At 34.2% G+C, this 18,712-nt stretch overlaps 1 protein-coding gene and 1 pseudogene across 1 annotated transcript; both read right to left on the bottom strand.

Annotated features, from left to right (window-relative positions):
• Nucleotides 1-831: 831 nt before the first annotated feature.
• LOC108755176 lies at nucleotides 832-1,749 on the bottom strand (annotated as a pseudogene).
• A 16,345-nt stretch (nucleotides 1,750-18,094) lies between these two features.
• Nucleotides 18,095-18,493, bottom strand: LOC108755175. The gene has a single exon (XM_018498030.1). The coding sequence runs from the start codon at nucleotides 18,491-18,493 to the stop codon at nucleotides 18,095-18,097; it is 399 nt and encodes a 132-aa protein (XP_018353532.1).
• Between the last annotated feature and the right edge of the window lie 219 nt (nucleotides 18,494-18,712).

Genomic DNA, 18,712 nt, shown 5'->3' with positions numbered 1-18,712 from the left:
CAAACAGCTTTATGTTCATAAAGAAATAATTTAAATTTTCGGTGAGTAAGGAACTTATGTCCACCTTTAATTTTATTAATTATTTTAGTAATAGTCTCCATAGCTGTTGAAAGTTTTACAACTTTACCGGCTAATGCTTCCTGATGTATTATGCAATGAATAATGGGGATATTTAAATTTCGCTGCTTTAATTGACCGGCGAATCCGTTCTTTAAACCTGTCATAGCTTTCGCGCCATTAGTCGGAATTGAAGAACATTTACTAAAATCTGTCAAATTTGTTAACAGTTTTGTCAACTGCCAAAAAAATATCGAGTCCTGTCGTTGTGTTATATAATACGACGAAATCTAAAAGTTCCTTGACACATGAATAATCGTATGTACAATTCGAATAAAAATACTAAGTTGACTCAAATTTCTTAGAAGATAATAAAATATATTTACATCTATATACGAGTATATCACGTCTAACAGCATAGAATGCTAAAGATCCGGGCTCCATCTTTGGCCGAGGTAATATTTTTCGCAATAAAATTATTTACAGATTTTATCCGGCATCATATATTAAGATCTTTCTAAGATTCTTATGAACAACAAATTATAAATTGGTAGTCAATTTATGATGAATTTTTTATAAATTGTAAGCGATAAACGCGATCACTTATATTTGAAAATGTTGAAAAACATTTTTGCATCTTTGAATTTTTTCAAAAACCAAATATAATAATAAAACATTTAAAGACAAAAAATTTCAATGCTACGAGGGCAAGTCAATAAGTTTTTAGAAAAATATAGTAAAACGCATTTTTTTTGATCGATTTATTTTCATTTCTCAACATAGTCTCTTTTCAGCTCGATTACACTTGATCCAACGATTCTCCAACTTTTTCAAGCCGAATAATATGATTTGTCCAATTCTTCAAAATAAGCCTCTGTTTCGGCGATGAGATGCTCTCTGGTGATGAATCTCTTTCCTCCAAACCATTTCTTAAGGTTTGGGAACAGGAAATAGTCGCAGGGGGCTAAATCTGGTGAATATGCTGGATGGGGAAGCAATTCGTAGCGGAATTCGTTGAATTTGGCCATCGGTGCCGGGTACGTGCGAACCCGTACATTGTCATGATGGAAGAGCACTTTCTTCTTTGCTAAATGGGGACGTTTTTTTAAAATGTTGAAACGGTCCAATAAGGCTGCGTAGTCATCGCCATTGATTGTTTGCTTCGACGAAAGGTAATCGATATGAATTATACCACGTGAACCCCAAAAAACTGTAGCCATCACCTTTCCGGCCGACTTCATGGTCTTCGCCTTCTTCGGAGCTGGTTCATTGTTTTGACTGTTCTTCGTCTCAGGTGTGAAGTGATGGATCCATTTTTCGTCCACAGTAATGAATCGACGCAGAAATTCATCTGGATTATGTTGAAACATCTCCAAACATTGTTTTGAAATCGTCACACGATCGCGTTTATGGTCCACAGTGAGCAAACGCGGCACCCATCTTGCTGATAGCTTTTTCATATCCAATTGTTCCTGCAAAATTGAAATCACTATGCCATGTGATATGCCTGTGGCCTCAACAAGCTCGCGCACTTTCACTCGTCGATCAGTCAAAACAATATCGTGGACTTTATCAATGATTTCTGGCATCAGCAGCCTCAATTGGACATCCCGAATGAGCTGCATTACATGTAGATGTACGACCACGTTTAAATTCATTCATCCAATTGTATACAGTCGCAAACGCTGGTGCAGATGTGCTATGAACATTATCCAACTCGGCTTTGATTTCTTTCGGCGTTAAACCTTTCATAAGTAGATGTTTGATCACTGCATGAAACTCGTTTTTTTCCATTTTGCAAAAAATACAAAGATTGTTCGCTTTAATCGTCTACAGAAATGAAACCACGCGATGAATTCCGCTCAAAATTTGACAGTAATCAGCTGAAAGATGTTACTTGTCAAAAAGTAATGTGACATGACACTGCGAGTGCCTTATGTCAGATTTTCTAAGAACTTATTGACTTTGTACATTCGGATTCAGTTACAAAAAATCTACAAAAAATAAATCGACACACTCAATCCGCATTTAGTATGTTGATCATTGTAATTTGTAAAAACGAAAATAGGATATATTATCAATGTCTCCATTTTTTTGTAGATTACGGATGATATTGATCCTGGCATTGAAAGAATTGAAAATACTGCCCGGCAAATGAAACAAAGTGTTCAGCCTTTCATGATTCTTGTAAGAAAATCATGGGATTTAGTGATTGACTCCTATGTTATTGATGCAAGAACGTACAACGTAGAGAACCTAATTAAAGCTGTTGATGTTTATTTTAAAATATTGTATTCATTTAATTATGGCTATTCCAATTTTTGTAAACCTGTTAGATTATTAATTTAGGAATATATCTATGAATTACCATTTGACAAGAGAGACAGCAATACAGCTGTTAGCCGTTGTTAAAGAAATTAAAAAATGTATAAACTAAGATAGTGATAAGCTTCTTTGTATAATATCCGTTATATCAGTTCTACAATTATATTCCTCTTTTTAGTTAATGTTAATTTTTGCACAACGTCATGTCTTTTTGTTCTCTGTGCAAAACTAACTTTCTCTCTGTGGACAGTCTTTATTTACATTTAAAGATACGAAAACGAGTCAATGAACATGCAGAATTTAAATGTCAAGAAAAGAATTGTTGGCGAGATTTTCCGAACCGGAAAATATTCGAAGACGTTTGATCAAAATCCTACTTATGTGCATCCAAGTGGTTAGAAACCTATTTTACCCAGACATACTTACAATTAGTGAGGAAAGAGAATTAGCTATTGATTCTAAATTAATGAGAAAAATAGCGATGAAAATGTCTCTGATATTTCAAATAAGGAAGGTGTACAATATGTTTACTTAATGAAAGTGTGAGAAATAATTTAATGACATTTGTAAGTAAACTGCAAATCCTATTTTGCCAAGAAATCATATACAATTAGTTATGATGATTTTTATTAACTTCTTTCTGATGCAATGGCTAATTTGAAGCCGTTACTTTGTAACATTTTGATGGAAAATCCCGCTAAAGATATAAAGGAAGAAGTTGATAAAGTTCTTACGGTTTTAACAGAATCATTTCAGGATGTTTATTCAGAGTATCATCGTCTCAAGATATTTCAAGAAATGGGCCATATATTCCTCCTCAGTCATATGTTGTTGGTTATAGATTCGACAATAAGCTCTTTCAAAATAGAATTATTAAAGAAATTGTTTCAGTTACTGCTCAATTTATTCCCATGAGGGAAGTGTTTTATAATTTTTTGTCTTCCTGGAGTTCTTCAAAAAACTTTAGAATACGTGAAAAAATTAAAAAGAAGATTTATCGAATTTTGTTCAAGAAGAGATTTGAAGAGAAAAAGAATCTAAATACTTTGTTGGTAAAGATGTGCTATCAATTTTTTTATATTATAGCGATTTTGAAGTCAATAATCCGCTTGGTAGTCACACTGGAATCCAGAAAATGGAAGGAATATATTTTTCAATTCCTTGCATCCCGCCAGAGTTCACAGCAAAACTAGAAAACATATTCTTATGCCTTCTCTTTTATTCCTCAGATAGAGATACGTATTTACATGAAAATATTTTTCATATTGTAGTGGATGAAATAAATTATTTGCAGAAGGAAGGCATTACATTTGAAATAAATAGTTTTTAAATAACAATTTATTTTGCTTTGGGATTGTTGCTTGATGACAATTTAGCTCTAAATTTTGTTTTAGGTTATAAAAGCTTTTTTAGAGCTATATATATAACTTATTATTGTAGATTTTACAAAGCTTCTAGATCACAGAGTTAAATTGCAAAATACAGTCAGAGTTACAACGAAAGCCTAAACACTACATGGAGGATGTATCAGTAATAAATCTTTTCGTAACTGATATTAAAGAATTATTGTTTGGAGTAAAGTTCAATACTTCAATATTTATTCTAATTATTTTTCTAATATTTTACACAATGTTAAGCTCGGTTTTAAAATATGGAATGAGCCATATTATATATAAATACATTATTAAAAGGAAAACTTTCTCGCTTCGAACACTAAATGAGCATATAGACTGTTTTAACTATAAAAAAAATGAATTCCAAAGAAATAAATCACCACTTATTTCAGCGGATGAAGTTAAACAAAGAAAAATAAAAATGCCAGCTTCAGAGATACAAACTTTTTTTACTTGTTTTGCTTTTTATGTAAGTGATCTTGTGTAGTATAATGATTTATAGAATTATTATATAATTTTACGGAAGATTGTAGATTAATGCAAAATGTCTCTAGAGGAGAGCAGTCAAACTTCTTAAAACATTGACTACTGAACATCATAGACTTTATCAAGAAATATTTGCAGATATATTGAAATCAAAATTCCATAATATCTTGCATTATCTGTATAACAACTCAAACTAACCAAGACTCCTTATAAATCAAAGAAGTGGAAAGGATACCGGTAGTAGAAGTCAAGTGCAGAAGATGTCACGCAAATAATATATCTATGAAGTAGGAAACTTCTTTATTTACTAAAACGCGCTTACGAGTACATGTTTCGGTTCACTTTTGAGCCCTCAGAGACAATACAAACTAATATAAATAAATTGTGAATAAAAATTATTCTGTCAAGTTGAGTTCCCCTACCTCGAGAATTAAATACCAGAATTAAACTCAAAAAGAGTGAAAGAAAAAAAAAAGAAAAATGAACGGAAGTAAGGAAATAATGGAAATATCGAAATAGAGAATATGAAAAACTAATTTATTAAAAACCTTAAGATTATAATTAATTATCTCGAAAATAAGAACGCTCATTCTGATCACAAATCACAAATTATATCGCAAACATTACTATGAATTATTCAAAAACCGGTTCTCGATATTTTGGCTAGTCAGTATCAGACACAGTGAGTCACTTTTAGTTTTAACTAGTATTATTCAAGCTTACAAATAAAAAATTTTTTATTGAAACGCTAATTACTTCCATGAAAAGGAAAGTAATCAAAAATCACGTCACAAAGATTCATTACTGTGTACGAACGACACTGACTGACTTAGACGTGACAACAACTCAAGCTTTTATAGCTTGTTTATAATCGAGAGGTAGACCTTGGGAAGCCCCTCCATATTCGTCTGTAAGTTAAGTCTGTGCGTCCGCTTCCTGATGAATATCATCTCCGAAATCAATCTCTTCCTGTCGTGAGGCTCCTCGTCTAGTATTGTAACTTTGTCGAAACCCAATCGAAATCATGACTCTCTTGTATCTGATGCTTTGTTATAACATTACGAGTAGAGGTGTTCCATCTGATGTGGTTCTTATGCTCCGTGATTCTTGATCTCAGCTGTCTACACATCTGTCCCACATAACTTGCATCGCAACTCTTACACGAGATCTTATAAACACCGTTCGATTTCTTGTCACGCGATAAAGGTCCTTATGCACCCTATTGAATTCTCGCAATTTATTAGTAGTATAGAATAATACCCTCATACGCTCGCTATTCAATCTGCTACTTCTCAGTAATATCACGAACGAAAGGAACAGTGAAGCGCGAAGGCTGTACTGCTTCAATCCTATTATCATTAATAACACTCTTCCTATTTCTAGCTATAATAATTTTCTTCAAACAATTGTTAATATTCTCAAATTTAAAGTTCAATGGATAATCATTCTTTAACAATACTTTAATAATGAAACACAAATTATCAAGGTGAAATTTAGGATTTAAAAGTAAAACTGCCCTGTCAACTAATCCAGCGATTGTACCTATTTTTTGAGAAACAGAATGACCAAAAATTTAAATATTTACCCAAAAAAATCGGCTTGTGATACCAATTGAATTCTATCAATCCATTATCCCTAATCACTGTAATTGAACTCTATCAATTCATTATGCCTAATCACTGTAACTAAAAAAATCTATCTATCACCCCCTACCTTCATAGTAAACTGAAGTCTAGGATGCTGAGAATTAAAAATATGAAGAATGGAATTAACCAAAGACGTAGGTGCCGCCAATATGTCGTCAACAAACCTATAGTAAAAGAGCAACGGAAACCGAATCGAAGACAAAGCTCTAACCTCCAGCTTTCGCATAACTAGATCCGCGATGATGGGAGATAACGGACAGCCCATAGAAGTCTCGTAATTCTGCCTATATGTAACACTATCAAAAACATAGAAATCTAAAACGAATTGAACCGCTTTGATGAATTTCTTTCCGGTAAACAACAATCTCTAGAAATAAATCGCCAATGGTCTTTAATACAGTCTATCGCATAGTCAATGGGGACGTTAGTAAAGAGGTTCACAACATCCAGTGACATTAACTGAATTTCAATGCCGATCAGCATTTAGATTACGCGTAGGTTGGTAAGGTAAGGGAATCAAGCTGAAAATCGGCCGAAAGTTGCAAGTAAATTCCAGCACTGTTGTAAAATAAATGTAATAATTTGGACTATATATTTTATTATAAATATATTTATATTAAAAAACTGCTATTTTTGAATAAATTTTGTGAATTGTAATTTGATTTTTATATGATTTGTTCATTCCGTTATAACATTTTTTACCGATTAATTTTTGTATGATTTTATAAGTAGAGTTTATAAACTTCTCAAAAAAAGTTTTATATTATATATAATCAGACATATTCTTCATTAATACATCTTACAGACGATAATGCATTTTATACATGTATGCTTCTTATCATTAATTTGGAGTATTGAAATTGAGCAATGTATATTGTTCAATTTCAATACTTTAAGTCAATGTCAAAAAAATAAATATGTAAAAATGAATTATGTATATAATAAGATGTATTAATTAAGAATATGTCTGACTCTACCAAAAACTTCCTTTATATAAACAAAATTATTGGTTTGTGAAACACGAAATTGATTGCAAAGATAATCGAAAACTTATCTCCATCAACTAAAATACTCGATAACGCGTGTCATACTATATAAATAGTTATTACAAATGAGAGTAAATAGTCAGAGCGGCAGAACGTTTGTTTTTTATTACTATAAACATTCGTTATTATAATTAAGTTATTGGTTGCAGAGACAGCGTTAATATTCGGTTGAGATAACCAAAAACAATTGCCTGAGTAGCGGAAACCTATTATAGGAATTTTTTGATCTTATAACCGAGTTTTTATTTGATCCCCAGAAAACAGAAAATTTCGGTTGTCCTAACCGAAATTCAGTTACACAAACCGAATTTTTTTTGTGTGTACGTAATCGAGCAATTCGGGTCTCGAAAGCCTTTATTATTTTGCAGACGAATTGTGAAGTAGCACGCAAATTTCAATTTCGAAAAATACAAAAATCAAAGAGAAAATGATTTATTCAAAATCGGAAGAGTTGAGTTTCGGAATTTAACTAGCTTACCTAAAGTAAGATAATTATTCAATAGTAAAACTTATGCTTGGTAAAGTTCGTTAAAAAACTTAACGCTATACATGCACAAAATGTGAAAACACAAAAAATATTATTAAAAAATGCTCTGTGAATTCCTGAGACTCCTCTTGTCTTGTTAAGGAATAAATAACAAATCGAAGGACTCTTTCTATATAAAACAAATAATAATAAGTAACGGGCAAAGTAAAAGTCAACACATTTCTTTGAAATTAACAAAAAATATATTATAATTAATAGAGGTAAAATTACATAACGCAAAAAATTAGAATCGAAATTACGAAAATGATTAAAAGTTACAAGTTTCGGCTACCGGATTGAGCCCTCTTCAGATATTAACATAATGAAAAAATCGCAGAATAAAATCAATTATCGCAAATAATCGCATATTCCGAACATTCACAGTTCGGGTGAGTCTTGATGTCGAGTTCAACATTATTTCCGTACGATTGAACCGTCAAATGTATTAAAAATATCTTGGCAAAGTTCTAGTTGATAAAAAGATAAATTAAAAAAACGTACCACAAAAAGATCTACGCGTAAATAAATTAACATACTGGAAATCTAATAAAAAATAATAAAAAATATAATAAAAACTCGCCAGAAATCATGTGTAAAAAATTCAAACGAGCGTGTCCAAAAAGGAATAAAAAACTTTTGAAATATATACAGAAAGAAGGAACGCAGATGTGTAAGACAGACATTACGTGTCGATTATTATGTACGTTCATTAGTGCAGATCAACACAGATTGAGAGAGGAGACGGACTGTTAGTATCAAAAAGCCAAACTTTATTTATGATGGGAATATAAGCCTTGTGCAGGCCATCGGTGTCAGTTTGTAAATTGAGACCATTCTTCTGCTTTCTGATATTAAGCATCTCTGAAACCAAACGTCTCCGATAGCAAGGCTCTTCGTCTAAAATTACGACTTCATCCCTTTTAAATTCGTGATCAAGATGTCTCCTATGCTCAGTTATGACAGAACGACTAGAAGTGTTGTATCTAATGTGATTGCGATGTTCAGCAATCCTGGTCTTTAATTTTCTACTCGTCTGTCCCATGTATGACGCGTCACAATTATTACATGAAATCTTGTAGACCACGTTGTTCTTCGATGTATGTGGACAAATATCTTTCTGTACTTTTGTTATTCTGCGATTTTTTCGTTATGTTAATTTGAAGAGGACTCAATCCGATAGCCGAAACTTGTAACTTTTAATTATTTTCGTAATTTCGATTCTAATTTTTTGCGTTATGTAATTTTATCTCTGTTAATTATAATATATTTTTTGTTAATTTCAAAGAAATGTGTTGACTCTTACTTTGCCCGTTACTTATTATTATTTGGTTTGTTAAGGAATAATTATAATTAAATAAAAACTAAAAACATCTAAAAAATATCTTCATAAATAAAGGTTAAATTTTGGTCTTTACTATGGCCTTTTCAGTGAAAATAAAATATAAAGTATAATGATAACGTTAAAACCTTTAGTTACCATTATTTATTATCTTAAGAGAATTGAGATAACAACTTTATATTTTAATATTTTTTATAAGTTTTAAATTAGTGTAGTTAGAAATAGCTCAAAGACTAAAATTCGAAGAAATTACCATAAGGAGCTATAAGCCAAGTAATTTTTAATATTACCTTAAATTACATAAATTATTAACTAACAAACGCTTTGATCTATCATGAGGTCATTGTCAATGTTGATAACATATGAGTTTGTGAAATCATAAATGCATAATATAAAATGTATATAGAACATAAAAAATAAAGCTCTAGTTGAGTAACTATGTACAATAGTTTCATCAAATTACCGCACAATCATAGATTTATGTGTGTTCTGAAACCTGGAGATGTCGGATTGACAATTCTAACTTCAAATTAACAGATACGTTAACTCATTGAGAACGATAATGGTTAATAAGAAAGTGATTTTACTGCTTTACATTCAACGATAGGGCGTTTTTATTCCTCACATCAATAGATTGCAGACAGACAATCTGACATTGATCTCGTGCTAGGTCGAAACGTTTGACACTTAATAATTTAAGAAGTTTATAATAAGTTTAATATTTGCAAATTACTTGGCTTGTAGCTCCTTATTGTAATTTTGAATTTTAAATTAATAAATTGTAAAAAAATTTCTAATATAAGGTGTAGTAAAAAGAAATCTATTATTTTTGCATTAAATTGAAGGCTTTATTTAGCATAGTTAGAATGATCCGATTTAGATCAAATATGTACCGTTTTGTTCGATAACTTGTTGCCATTTTGAAGGTAATTTCATTATGCCTCTCTCATAGAAACTCTCGTCCCTATTGGCAAAAAACTGGGACAGTCGATTTTCACAAGCTTCTCTTGAGGCGAATTTTTCACCAGCAAAATCATTCGCCATAGACAGGAACAGATGATAATCACTTGGTGCCAGGTTCGGACTATAAGGTGGATGCATAAGAACCTCCCAACCAAGCTCCCGGAGCTTCTGGCGAGTCACTATCGATGTGTGTGATGTCTTGATGGAACACAATTCCTCTCCTATTGGCCAAAGCTGGCCGCTTCTGGGCGATTGCTTCTTTCAGACGGTCCAATTGTTGACAGTACAGGTCCGAATTAAGAGTTTGGCTGTAGGGGAGCAGCTCATAGTAGATGATGCCCTGCCAATCCCACCAAACACACAGCAAAACCTTCCTGATCCTGGCTTGGCCGGCTCATCGCGATTTGACCACGACCGTTTTCGCTTGACGTTGTCGTAATGGACTTATTTCATGATTTTGATTAGGATAACGTACATATTTTAGACAAAGAGCAAATTTTATATAAAAGATTGTTATCAGAGATGATACATATTAAAAAATAAAAACACGGCCTGAATTTACAAAACGATACACTTTCTCTTGATCCGTTATATATTGATCTATTTGTAGAGACGTAATGCTTCTAATCTATATCATTTATATTTGTTATTTATTATTTATATTTTTACTTATTATCTTTGTAAGTGAACTAAAATGGGATTTTTACTGTTATTTATATTAACTTTTTAATTTATTCACATGTGTATTACACAATAAATGAAACAATTTAATGGAACATATGCAACAAACCTTACAAAAACAGTTCAATCTTGATAGTCATGTAAGTTTTTTTTTACCGTATTTTTCGCGCATAATCTCATGTTAGCATTTTTTAAATTATTTTTAACCTTTTGGGTTGGTTTTTTTAAACAAAAAATATTTTTCTTTTTAGTTAACTTAGTAATTTAATGACCAAGATTAACTCGGACCTCACCACGTTTTTCTCGCTTTTTATGTTATTAGTTTATACTCGTATGCGCTATCATTATGTAATTTTGTTAATATATCTTTTTGTACTAAAGAGGACCTTGTAAGTCGAAACGTATACGTTTAATATTCATTTCGAATAAATGGTATTAAAATACACACTAATAATCAGTGTCGGCTCAAATTGGCATTTTATTTATTATTTTTTAGAATTTTCTTTAGAGCGTATTAATTTTTATTGTACATAATTAAAGTTAGATAGAATAATTTGTAAATTGAAATTTGAACCAAAAAAAAGAATTTCTACATATTTTTTATTCCGGAATAATTAAATAATTGTAACTAACGATTTTACTAACCATGGTAATTATATTTTCTAAAGATGAAATAATAACCTTTAAGTACAGCTGAGTGCTATTCTTCAACTGCAAGTCGATATCTACAAATTAATTTCATTTTAGGATTAGGAAATAAAAAATAAATTTTTTTCTGAAAATATATTATATAAATCTGCATTACAAGTGAATTTGTGTTTTAAAGCAGGGAATTTAACTATAAAGCATTAAAATGTGAAGACTTTAAATACAAAGCGCCTTTTCGGTCGAGTGTTAAGATGTTGAACTACTATCTAATATACATTCTATCTAATATACATTCTTATTTTCTGAAATATTAATTCAATTCAATTGAATGTATATTAGATAGTAGTTCAACATCTTAACACTCGACCGAAAAGGCGCTTTGTATTTAAAGTCTTAATATTTATATAGACGGTCTTGTTTCCAATCACATTAAAATGTGACCGCAGCGCATTATTAGATTAAGTTTAGGTTAAATTAAATGTGGCAAAGTGTATATAATTACAAATTGTAATTCCATAGTCTAATAAATTATATCTGTTTATATGTATTCTTATTGTATAAAATTATAAATAGCTAATTCTTACCTTTTATGAAGACTAGAAATCAACATGTGCAGCCGTAATTCTCACAGCGTTGCACCGTCTTTCCGTGCACCGTCTTTCGTGCTCTCTTTCTCTCTTTCTCTCTTTCTCTCTCTCTCTCTCTCTCTCTCTCTTTCTCTCTCTAGTTCTTTCTCCCTCTTAATTTAATTACTCCTGTCTCCCCTCAAAGGGTAACGGAGATAATAACACGGCCAGATCATGTCATATATACGAATTTCTAAACTCTTAATCATAGACACATAAGATAGACCCAGTATTAACTATATCTATATAGGTTTGGCAGAACGGTACGAGAGGTAAAATATCGGAAACATCGCAGCAACTTATCCTTTTCTGAGCGCACATCTTGACAGCAAACTTATTTTGGTAATACTCAAGAATTCTACCTTCCTCACTTTGACGAAATTAGGCTCATTTAATGCGTTTTTGGATGAAATGAACAAATCTGGCAAAAAAAGTGACGCTCTGCCCCGAGATATAAGTCGTTGAAGTTAACGACTGTTCAGATTAGGAAATCTGTCACATCAATGGCATAAAGACATGCAAATGAAGCTAGAATAAATATTTTCTGCTTTAATTTCATCAAAATCGGTGAGAAAGATAAAATTCTTGAGTATTACCCTAACTTTTATATCTTATTTTATTTTATTTATTAATATAAATGTCAAGATGCGCGTGCAGAGAAAAATAGGTTACTATGATATTTTGCCTTTCGCATCGTTCTGCCAGCATATGTTATAGAAAAGCATAAAGTGGATGCTGGGTCTATTCTATGTCTATGTTCTTAATAGTAACTAACACTAAAGCTGATGGCAAACGCCAATAGGGGTATCGCTCCCAACTTGAAATCGCGTAATAACGTGTTCTGAAAATCAAGGAGATTAACTACACATTTGTAAACACAAACACTTAATAATTATATATATAGACATATTATTAAAAAATCACTAACACCTGCAGCTTCCACAAAATATCATTGGATAGATCAAATCCGAAAAAACGGGTTGAAAACTTGGTTTAAGCATGGTATATTAATTTTTAGAGAAATAATTTTATTGGATTTTTCCGAATATAGCCACATAGATACATGCTGAGTGTTGCATATACGTTCAGATATACCGACTACTGGCAAAAATAGTTTTGCCACATATACGCTCTTTCATATACACTTATATGAAACTTTTGGATGTCAATATAGAAAACCTGATAGATTCATATACGATGGATTGGATTCGGAAAAGCGAATTGAGAACTATTGAAGCCAGGTCTATTAATTTTTAGAGAAATAATCTGAATGTCACGTGATACGATAGAATCGGCGATATTCTCTTTTGTAGTCTATCTATTTTTTCAATTTTTTTAAGGGAAAAATTTAAACAATATGATTGGAAACGAGATTGTTTATATTAAAATTTGAAATACGAAGCGCCTTACCGGTCCGAGTGTTAAGATGTTGAACTATTATATAATAGTTAATAAAATAATAAAAACATTCATTTAAATTGAATTAATTTTCAGAAATAAATTGCGAGTCGATGAAATTATCGGATTCACACAATCAATCTGAAACAAATAATCTCTCAAAAATTTTCCAAATCTTAAAAAACTATAATAAACTACTCGTATAATAAACTTGCGAAAAATATTGCCTCGGCCGGGAGTCAAACCCAGATCTCTTGCATTCCGTGCATGTTTTTTTCTCATACTTTATTACATTTTTTTCGCGGTCGACAGCGTTCGAATGCAATCGGCGGCTCGAACATTGCTAGCTATGGCTTATATTTTAATAGCATTGATGACGTTGATGAGGAATATGTTGACGATTTTGATGATGTTGATGAGGAACATGTTGGCGATTTTAATGATGTTGATGAGCAATATGTTGGCGATTTTGATGCTTTTTTATCTGGATATTCCCAATATCTCTTTTTCCCTCGATGGTGGTGGACTTGGCGGACCTGATGACAAGGGACGATACCCCTTGCGCTCGATCGATTTTTGACGTATATTCTTTCACACGATCCATATCTTATCACTCGTAATCGAAATTTATGATTGAATGAAAAAAGTTATATACACTGTTTATATACACTATCAGATCGATGATACATCGCGATGCGTTAAGAGAAGCGCCGATGTTCGACTGCTAAGCAAAACATAACTCTTCTACAGTAAAATGAAAGTGAAATACTCCAGTGAAAAGTATGAAATCACACTGCGTTCCCATAGCCCTTAAATTTCTTCGAAGAAGTGTCGATAACGATTTTTTCTGAGAAGAGAGAGAGAGAGAGAGAGAGAGAGAGAGAGAGAGAGAGAGATCGATGTAGCGATATGTAGTGACGCGTTAAGAGAAGCATTGATGCAGTTTATATAAACTAGAATCGCTCGCAATGCTGCCTTATCTACTTCTAAATAAAGTATGATCCAATAGGCAAAGGGACAAAGAAGTCACAAATGAAATATAATATATAATGAGTTATAAGCGCTCAGTTCCGCAGTTGATGCCCTGGAAGACGAATGAATCGGTCGCAATAAGTGTAATGTGAAAAGTATGGCTAATCATCGTGCGAACGGTGAGGACATAGCCAACATAGTCGAGCACATTAGAAACGTGGATCCGGAACAGTTCGCGAATATTAGAGACGAAGTGTTCGAAGTGTTAGAAGAAATTGATGTAGATTTTGAAGAAATAATGGACCAAGATTTCGACGAAGAAGTGCTATCCGATGATACTGGTAGTGTTAGCGACTTGAATGAGCACGATACGGACACGCAGAAAAATTTGTGCCGTCTCCAGAAATTCGCGCACTGAACGGTCATACTAAACACTACATGATCCAGTGCTACTATACAACGGGCGGTGCTTTAAATGTGTGTGTAACATGTATGATACGTTTGGCTGACACCGATATTGTAGGAATGTATCTTGTAAGAAAGCACGACATCGATTATATTGATGCGCTAGGCGGTTGGTTTTGCACGAATTGTGAACTGCCAATGTACACTATATTTCCGTGCAGCATGTGTTCACTCTGCACACATTGAAAAACTATTATAAACAGTATTGTGAAAAAATGAATGCAAAAAGTGTGCCTGAAGACTGTGATCCGCGGAGGAGAGACAAAGATGTGCGAATATCGCTGGTGCAGTTTCTACACGATCGAGAAATAGGTACACATAATGCAAAACAGGGAATCGTCATTAATGATGATAAGGAATATTGGTTCGGACGGTTAGGAGACGAAATGGTGCATATTGACTTCGAAGAGAAATTTTTGGTACAAAGCTTTTGGTTTAATAAAGGAACAATGTTATTACTCAATGCAAAGTGAAAATAAGATTTAATATAGTTGTAGGCGTATTAAGATTCCTGCAGATGGTGAGAAATGCGTTGAAGTAATGATAAAGGACAAATTAGTGATGCCATATTACAAAACTGCGAGGAGAATCCTGCTAAAAAAATGTTTCGTGACTTGTGTGATAAGTATATGAGTGATTAATTATGCTATCATTGTAAAGAGTGTACCTTAGTAAACGAACATAATAAAAAGGTGATAAAGCACTATGACATTCTAGATGTAAAGCGATGTTGCAACGTATGTGAATGAGTCACGTGCAAGTGTTCCATGTAAGAGTGTGAAGTGATCTAAAGAAAAAAAAAGACATGGGAAATCACGAGTGAGTGGAACGCGAATTGTTGGAGCAGTGCGGCCAGGTCGCTACTTTGGTGTAATGTTTCGCGTGGCTGCAACGATACGACGAGTGCATCGAGCGGCTCGAAAACCGTGTCAAGCGTCCGCGCCTTACTGTTGGACACAGGCAATCCGTGGTGGCGAGGATCGCGCGACTCGCGGGTGCAAAGACTCAATTAGAGCGACGTTTCGTGCACGTTGGTGGCGGGTATGCGAATCGCGACGAAAGATCTCTCGTGTGGCGAGAGATCGACGCCGCGTTTGAAAGCCGTATATTGACAGGTGCTGTAGTCAACGTGGATTACATCGAGCCGCGACGGTTTTTGGAAGACGCGAGAGAAATAGTGCTCGAATATATGCGAAACGCTGTAGAAAGACATGATAGTGCAAACGTGAACACCGCGTTCAACGGTGAGTTTGCGACGAACAACAAACGTGACATTAAGAGTATAAATGCTAAGAACAGCGAGATATATCGATACACCGATTTGCGCGAATGGTACGAGCAGCATATCATCGAGCCCACGTTGATATCACTCGAAGAGTTCTAGGAACGCGACAGCGGGCGGGCATTGTCGCGAATCCTCAATTTGGTAGTGAATGTGAACAAACTAAATCCCATGCGCGCGAGATGTTACTTCGAAATGTCGCCGGAAATAGCGACGAAACGAGCGGTGATCAATGTTAGTACGATGGACAATGCGTGCTTCGCGTGATCGGTGGTCGCCGTTCTGTACCCGGCTGAAAAACATGGAGCGAGAGTCATCGTATCCACAATATACGACGGTGTTAAATTTCGCGGGTATCGAATTTCCAATCACATTAAAAGACATTAATAAATTCGAACGGTTGAACGCGGTGTCGATCAATGTAAGTATACGGCATCGAGAATAAACAAGTCCTTCCTCTACGGCTCACCAGTGACAAGAAGGACAAGCATGTCAATCTCCTGTATATGCAAGTTCCACTTGCGTCAATGTTCAGGCACGCGCAGACTAATAACAAGTATATGCATTCGTAAGACCTGTTGGAACTGTCGTATTTGATGTATTACAACGTTAACAATTTACGGGTGGGCGATGTGTCAACCATTGCCATACGCCAAATTTCAATGGGTCGAAGACGCTGCGAACTTTGACGCGAGCGCGATCGCTCTGGATTCGTCTCGGTTATATTCTCGAGTATCCGCAGCATCTACACGATCGACAATGACCTACCGTTCTATCCGACGCGCGATAAGCCGCTCGACAAGCGCGAACATAAACTTCTAGCGACGCTAGAAGTTTATGATAAACAGCGTTACGTCATCTACTACCGTAACTTGCAGCAATGTACTCGTCACGGTCTTCGCGTCAAACAAAGATCCATCGGATGCTACAATTCGCGCAATCTCCATGGCTTCGCGATTATATTGAACTTAATATAAATTTCAGAATGTGCGCGAAAAACGATTTCGGAAAAAATTTGTATAAACTGAACAACGCGGTATTCGGTAAAACTATGGAGAATGTGCGCAACCACGTCGACGTAAAATTATTAATAAAATGGAGACGGCGCGGAGGTAATGATTGCAAAACTGAATTTCCACAGCCGTCTTTGCGGAAAATTTAATCGCCGTCGAACTGCGCAAACTCGAAGTGAAGTTCAACAAGCCGATTTACGTGGATATGTGTATACTCGACATATTGAAAGTCTTGTATGAATTTCATCACGAGTATATGTTACCACTGTTTCGCGACAAATGTAAAATTATGTACATCAATACAGACAGTCTTATACTCGTATACCGCGGCGAGTGCGAGGACGTTTAGGAGACTATGAAACGCGATATCACTAGATTCGACACGAGCGAATATCCGACGGACAACGCATACGGTATGCCTCTCGCGGACAAAAAAGTACCCGGTCTGAAGAAGGACGAAAATAACGGAGCGATAATGACCGAATTCGTTGATCTCAGAGCGAAGATGTACGCGATGAGGGTGGACGGCAAGAAGGACACTAAAAAGGTAAAAAACGTAAAGAGTAACGTCGTAGCGCGAACGATAACGTTCGACGATTACACGTAGTATTTGAACGAAGAAATTGAAATGACTCGTCATCAATCGTGTATACGATCTAAATTGCACGAGGTATACACGATATCCGAATCGAAAATCGCTCCGACAAACGATGCGTCGTACTGGACTCGACGGAGACGTTACCGTTGGGACATTGGCGGATATCTTTGTAATATATGTACATATCAACATTTATATTATAATACTATTATGTTTTTACATTTTTTATATTTTCATACAGTGTATATGATTCATAGTGTACATATTACTGATTCAGTGTATTACTATTATTATGCTTTATGTATTATCTTACTTTGTGCTTTGTGTATGTCTTTTTACATTTTTTAAATATTCTCATACAATCTACATACTTGTTACTATATTATGTACTATTATCATTATAATTTACACATTATGTATGTTTTTTACGTTTTATATAAGTATTACTGTTATATTTTATGTAGTGTCATTTGTTATGTATTTACTATTATTTTTCATTTTATGTATCGTACATTTATATACGTATTTTATATCTCTAAAAATGGAAAGGATAATAAACAAATATTTTACACGTTTATATACTTATATTGTTATATGTATACAAAATATATCAATTAATACAAATTTTATCAAATAACATTGTTTTTGTGTATCCATGAATTATGCAATCCATCGAATCCCAGCCACTTAACGTACACTTCGTCGCCCTTCCTTCGCAACACTTTCTCCACGAGATACACGTCTAGATGAGTAGCGCGGTGCAACTCGTGCTCGTAGAACGCTACAGCGACGGATTTTCCACGATAGTCCTCGAGTAGATAAGTTACGGGATTGGTATGCTGTACCTTAACGATCGTAAACATCTCGGTGGTCCAATTTGGTGTGTAATTCTTCTCAAAAATCGTCTTGTACTTGCTCATGCGTACCGAATCGCCTACTTTGAATTTTGCAGGACCCGCTATCTTTATCGCGCTTACACTGTGCTCAAGAGTCTTTCGGCGATCGGAAATTACGTCGGCAGGTCGCATGCCGATGGTGCGATGTTTGCGCGCATTGTAATCTGACACGAGACGCGGCTGCTCGTCGATTCACTTAACGTAATTGCCGTTGAGTGTAAACATCTTCCACATATCTTTTTTGAGCGTGCGATTGAACCGCTCGACCACTGACGCTTTCAACGTCAAATACATGGAATAGTGATTAACGTTGTGTTTTTTCAAGATTATCTGTACATCGGCGTTGTAAAA

The sequence above is a fragment of the Trachymyrmex septentrionalis genome, unplaced genomic scaffold, assembly GCF_001594115.1.
Source record: "Trachymyrmex septentrionalis isolate Tsep2-gDNA-1 unplaced genomic scaffold, Tsep1.0 scaffold86, whole genome shotgun sequence".
In the NCBI taxonomy this organism is placed as follows: Eukaryota; Metazoa; Arthropoda; class Insecta; order Hymenoptera; family Formicidae; genus Trachymyrmex; species Trachymyrmex septentrionalis.
The sequence above is the reverse complement of the archived record's forward strand: the minus strand, read 5'-3'. Positions and strand labels throughout refer to the sequence as shown.

Bases quoted from the DNA above. Each gene is read 5' to 3' on its own strand.
- LOC108755175 (XM_018498030.1), bottom strand. From the start codon at position 18,493: ATGCGACCTGCCGACGTAATTTCCGATCGCCGAAAGACTCTTGAGCAC.